General features: G+C 49.5%; 1 protein-coding gene across 1 annotated transcript in view; it reads left to right on the forward strand.

The window, feature by feature from the left end:
* PLB1 (phospholipase B1) overlaps positions 1-4,797 on the forward strand; it is a 142,397-nt gene extending 137,600 nt beyond the window's left edge. The window contains exons 57-58 of the mRNA XM_053589696.1: positions 2,822-2,896; positions 4,372-4,797. Of these exons, the coding sequence (XP_053445671.1) occupies positions 2,822-2,896; positions 4,372-4,551 (255 nt within the window). The 3' untranslated portion in view covers positions 4,552-4,797. The remainder of the gene's footprint in view (positions 1-2,821; positions 2,897-4,371) is intronic.
* The last annotated feature ends 1,203 nt before the right edge of the window (positions 4,798-6,000 follow it).

Here is a 6,000-nt window from a genome sequence, read left to right on the forward strand (position 1 = left end):
AAGGAGAGGGGGTGGGGATAAGGAATATTGACAAAAAGAAGAGAGGTACAGAAAGAGGGAGACAGGGCAATATAGGTGTACAGTAGGGTACTTTGACACAACCTTAAAAAAACCCCACCTTCTGGGGGTGCCCAGTTGGGTGGTTCCCTTGAGGTCAGCAGCTCTTTGCTAACCTGATCAGACACAGCACCCCACCTCCACCAAGTAGAGAGGAAAGACAAAAATGCTATAAATCAAACCAAAACAGGCAAACAGAAAACTTTATGGGGATACAATTGGGTGAAAAACCAAATGATAGGGGTAGAAACACTAGCAAAAATGAAGTTGTAGTTATTAAAAAAGGCAGCAATGGGAAATTATAATTAAACTAGAAAAATTGAGAAAGAAAAAGGGATCTGTATGGAAAAGATTGAAATTAAAAAACAAAAGAACATCAACAATGTCACAGTAAACAAAAAAAAAAAAAAAAACAACCAAACAAAAAAAAAAAAGAAAAAAATACACAACCAAAAACAAAGCAGTTTGTATATGTTATTGAATATTGTCTGGGCAACACGTGGTCTTCTGGGGTATGAGATGTTAGTCACAGTTCTGATACGACTGGAGGCTGCTGATTTCTCAAACCCCAGCAGGTAGACACCCTAAATCTCTCTTCAGCCCACTTAAAAGGCACTTTGAACTTGTAAACTTGCTGAGCAGAAGCTTTCCCAGCTTTCTCGCTGGAATCACTGCTGAAGTGGCTATCCACTTACCCAGTGTGCCAAAACCGGTCTCACTCTGCCCCTGAGGGTTAGGGCTGCAAGGCGGCTCAGACCCCACCCTTAGGCTACTTGGTTGCTGGGTTACAAGCTCCCACCCATTTCTAGCTCTGCGACCCTGAGGGCGGGGCTTGCCAGGGCAGATCACTGGCAATGGTTCCGTGTGACCCACCGCCAAACACTATTAGCTCCGTCTGGCTCAGCGGCTCAGACTGGGGCCCTAGACAACGGCCAAAGTTCTCTGCACTCCCGCTCAGGCCTTCCCCAGGGCAGTTCAACTCAGTGCCAAGTCCAAGGACATCAAAACAGTTCACAGGTAAGGCCTTTCTGGTTTGCAGTCTCGCTGCTACTGAACTTACAGTTGTGGGCGGGTTTAGACGGATTGAACACACGCGACCACTTGCCGGTTTTCCACTGTTTTAGTCCTCCTCTTGGGGTCCAGAAGTCTCTCGCTGACTCCCTGTATCCTCATAGGAGTGATGCGAGGCAGTTCCCACCAGGCAGAGATGCCTGGAGTCCTATCTCCCCAGACTCACGGTGCCCAGATGCAAGGAAGCTGTTACTCGGCTGCCATCTTGCTCCGCCTCTCTCAAATGAAGTATATTTTATAAATATTTAATACTTATGCTCTCTTTCATGTTTACATGAATGGAGCTGGAACATATTCTTCTTAGTGAAGTATCTCAAGAATGGAAGAAAAAGTATCCAATCCGAGCCTGGTATTTTAAATGATGAGATTGAGTTAAATATGTGATTTCCAGAGTGCCTGCGCAAATGTAACGGGGGTAACTCTGAGCTTTCTTCAGTATTTTCAGATTAACAGAAAATTACCTTTATCTTAGGAAGCTGAGGTAGAAGGATCAGTTGAGCCGAGGAGCTCGAGGTTGCCGTGTACTATGATAGGGCCACTGTACTCCAGCTTGTGATATTTGACGTGACCTCCGGTTAAAGTTGCAATGGAAGTTCTAAACCATTGCTGAAACTACAGCTGTATCTCCTGTCATCTTCTTGACAGATGCTCACAGCCTGGCTCGTCAGGACAGGGTTGTGTCTGTCCCTGCCCTCAGGGATACTGAGTAACCCTCCTGGCACCGTACAGCTCATTATCTGCAAAGCCAGGACCCAGTGATCTGCCTGCCGTGCTCAGTCCAGTCACCCCGCATCTCTCCCGGGCCCCCAGCTGCCCTTCCTCCTCTAATTGTATCAAAGGAGCATATACAAAAGGCTTAAGACAACAGAAGGCAAGGTCATGGCCCCAGGTGGACCCCAGCTCAGACACCATGCTTTTTACTTCCCCCATCGGCAGTGCCTGGTGGTCAGGGACAGGTGGGAAGCAAAGTGGACCTTCAAGCTGGACGTTCAGGACAGAGTCTGCCAGTAGGTTATGGTGGCAAGGGTCCGTGAGGTGCTGGCCACCTGATGCCAGGGAGGTGGGAGTGGCAGCTTCTGGCTCATTCTCAGAGGAGCCTAGAATCAAAAGTGTTCAGCAGAACCCCCACTGAACCGTAGTCATTCCCAGGGATATTTCAAGGAAATCTTTTCATCTATGTGAGAAACATATGAAGTGGTTCAAGTGTGAAACTCCAATTTCCTAAGATTGACAAGCTAAGTGTAGTAATGATGTCATGGTAACCAATATGTTTTCAAAGTTTTCCTGAAACTAACTAGTCCCACGCACTTCAAGAAGTTGGTAAATATGATTATCATCATTTTATAAAATTGGAAATACAGTGTCTGCAATCACAGCCACCCACAAGCGAAGCCGGAGCTGGAGGTTCTGGTCCCAGCCCTCCCACAATCTCTCTGTGGATTCTGGACCCATCGGTCTCTCCCGGGCCTCAGTGTCTTCCCTGCCAAATCCAGGAGCACAGACGTACGGTCCAGCCCTGCTCTGATAGACTCAGGCTTATCCCTCTGGGAGTGAGAAGACAGCCCCGTCCTGGTATCCTGGCCTCCCATCCTGGCCTCTTTGCCAGGTTTGAGTCTGGGGTGACCCACCTCCTCCAACAGGAGAGTCTCTCCCCACTTTGAAGAGAATCAAGGTGTCCTTTTTCTCTCTTTAGCTGGAACCAGTGGGCCATAAGACGACCTCCAACAACTTCACCCACAGCCGAGCCAAACTCAAGTGCCCCTCTCCTGTGAGTACAAAGTGTCCCAGGGCAAGCTTTATCAGTGCTCCCCACCCACTGCCATGCTCTCAAACCTCACGTCTTCACTGCCACTGAATTCTCCACTCCTCAGGGCATGGGCAGCCAGGGAGGCCACGAGGAGCCCTGGCCAGGGGTATTGAATCACCTGTCACTTCTGAGGGCTCTGAGGCACTCTCGCTCTTGAACATGTGTCCAGGGGCTCTCCCATACCAGGCACTGTACTCCTTTGTACCAGGAGATCAGGGACAAAGACCATTAAGACCTAGTGTATGTTCCCGGAGCCTAACTCCTCTTCCTCCTCACCACACCCTCGGCCCTCTCCTGGCCCACGGACAGAGACTCCGACTCCTCTCCCCAGCTACCCTGCCCCCTTCCCATCCACCCAGCGCTTGCTAGCAGATCCAGATCGGCCTTCCTGGAAAGTAACTTGTCTTATCAAGGTTGCTTGAAATCCTCACCTAGTCCCCACTGCCTCCTGACCAGAGCCCAGACAGGGGGTTCACCTCCTTCTATGATGCACTCTACACTCCCAGCAGAGGAATCTACTCCCCAGATAAGCCCCCCAACTGCCCACCTCTGCGCTCTCACTCTGCCATCTGCTCCACCTAGGCCAGTGGTTCTCAACCTTCCTAATGCCGCAGCCCTTTAATACAGTTCCTGTGGGTCGCCACCCACAGGTTGAGAACTGCTGACCTGGGGGCTCCTCTCCCACCTGCCCAGGAGAACATGAGCCTTGTCCAGGCCCAGATGAAAGCCCCACTGGGCTACAGCTCCACTCTCCCTGCCTTTCCTTCCTGCCTCCAGACGCACTGCTGTCGGGCCCCCTTCTCTCTCTGTGCCTCTCCCTAGACAGACCGCATTCTATTTTGTGATGTGATTGTTTGCCCACACATTCCCCTCTCCCTACTGGGCAATGAGAGAAGCTATCACATCTTAACTCTCATCATAGGTAGGTACTCATCACAGCTCCTGGCACGGGCTGGACACAGCAGGCACTCAGTTAAGGGTCCCAGAGAGAAAGGAGAGAGATGGAAGGAGGGAAGGAACCCGGGGAACCAATCTCCCTTCCCATTTTTTGATTCTTTTAATCTACTACAAAACCAGCTGTCCTTCCACACTGACCTTCACTGACCCATGGGTGTTCCTGGATGAGACAGAGGGTCACCCATCAGTTCCCATCATCAGATTTAATGGGAAGGGAGATTCTGGTGAGAAACCAAAGGGAGGTTATAGCCAGGAGTGGACCACCTCATGGCTCTGACCCGTGTAGATGCCCATCCTTGTACAGAAGGTTTGGACCTGGTGCAAAGGAAGGAGCTTTACAAAAGGGAAGTGCTGTGAAAACATGCGAGGTTATTGTGCTCTCTCAGGGCTGGGGACTCAGCGCTTCTCAGTGAGGCAGGCAGACAGAGGGATGGTTCACGAGGGCCCTTCACCTCTAACCCTTCTCTCCTCCTCCACAGGAGAGCCCTTACCTCTACACTCTGCAGAACAGTCAGCTACTCCCAGACCAGGCCGAAAAAGGCCCCAAGACTTCCTACTGGGCTGTGCCAGTGGCAGCAGGAGCTGGCCTTGTGTTGGGTGTGGTCGGGACAATGGTCTGGAAGGGCATACGAGGTTGTCGGAGGGAAGCTCCTCAGTGAGGCTGCAGGCGTCCAGACCTGGTGTGTGGTCCCCAGCTGCTCCTGGGCACCATGACAGATGTGCTTCAACACCTGGTAATATAGGAAGCCAAAGGGACAGTCACAACTTCTCAGTTCCCAGGCTACTTCCAGGCCTGTGCTTAAATCTAAATAAAATCCAGGGCGGCACCTGTGGCTCAAGGAGTAGGGTGCTGGCCCCATACACCTGGGGTGGTAGGTTCAAACCCGGCCCCGGTCAAAATTACAATAAATAAATAAATAAATAAATAAATAAAATCCAAAGTCATTTTATTCTTGGGTTAGCCTGCTTGAAGCACTCACCTTCCATCTACAGCACAGACGTGCGAGCCTTGTGTGACCTCCCTCCCACAAAGCTGCCCGAGCCATGGCAGACCAGAGCCCAGATTGGGCGTCAGGCTCCATCCCTGCACCATCATGGGCCTGGCCTCAGCCACCAAACCCACTGTTTCCAAGGCAGGAAAAATTCTGGTCACCACCAGGTGCTGGCTGGAATTCTGGAGCTGGTCGGCCACCACTCAGCACAGTCCAATTCATACCCGCTAATACCTGCTTTGTACCCAGGACCATGCAGAGCACTGTGCATGTCACGGCCTGGCCAAGGTGACAAATGCTTTCAGTGAACTAGAAGCATGTGACAGTGTGTAATTAAGTACTGGGACCCCAGCAAATGACTGTGTCTGATTGCTTTAGACAAGAGGGGAGGTTGTGGGGAAAGTTTCCTAGAAGAGAAAAATTTTGACATGTCATTTAAAAAAATAAAAAAAGATTGGAACATGAATACCTCTTTTATCCTCAACCAGATTTTCTCAAGGTGCTCTATCTAGGAAAGAAGTCCTATTTCTAAATTACCAAGTTTCTGAGAGAAAGCTAGAGAGAATCTGAAAATACAAGCTGCTCAGTCATTTGGCCCCTACAAGGAGCAAGGCCCTGAGCCTCACACTGGCCATGTCTTTCATTCTGCATAAAATCCTGGGAAGGGGGTGATGAAAAGTTTTGAAAATAGAAATGGTAGTTGCATAACATTGTGAATGCTTTAAATGCAACTGAGTTGTTCACTTGGAGAGGATTAATTGTGCACAAATATCGTGTGAATTTTACCCCCAATAAAAACAGATTCCAGGGAGGTAGCCGTCATCAGCTGGAATCCCAGGTATACCACTTAAATTGTGTGGCCTTTGGAGCCAACCGCTGTACCAGTCTGAGCCCCTGCTGCTCAGATTCCTCACCTATAAAATTGGAGTAAGAGTATGCGTTTTCCCTGTCCTCAAAGCAAAAATAAGAAGCTATGTATAAAAGCGCTCTCTAACTTTATAATACTCACAAATGAAAATGGTTTGGTTTTTCCTCTGTAAAAGACTGAGATAGGGCCTGGACTATTGAGGAATAAGACAGACCTATAGGTCTGGGGATTTGGGGTAGAACGGTATG

The sequence above is a fragment of the Nycticebus coucang genome, chromosome 4 (genome assembly GCF_027406575.1).
Source record: "Nycticebus coucang isolate mNycCou1 chromosome 4, mNycCou1.pri, whole genome shotgun sequence".
In the NCBI taxonomy this organism is placed as follows: Eukaryota; Metazoa; Chordata; class Mammalia; order Primates; family Lorisidae; genus Nycticebus; species Nycticebus coucang.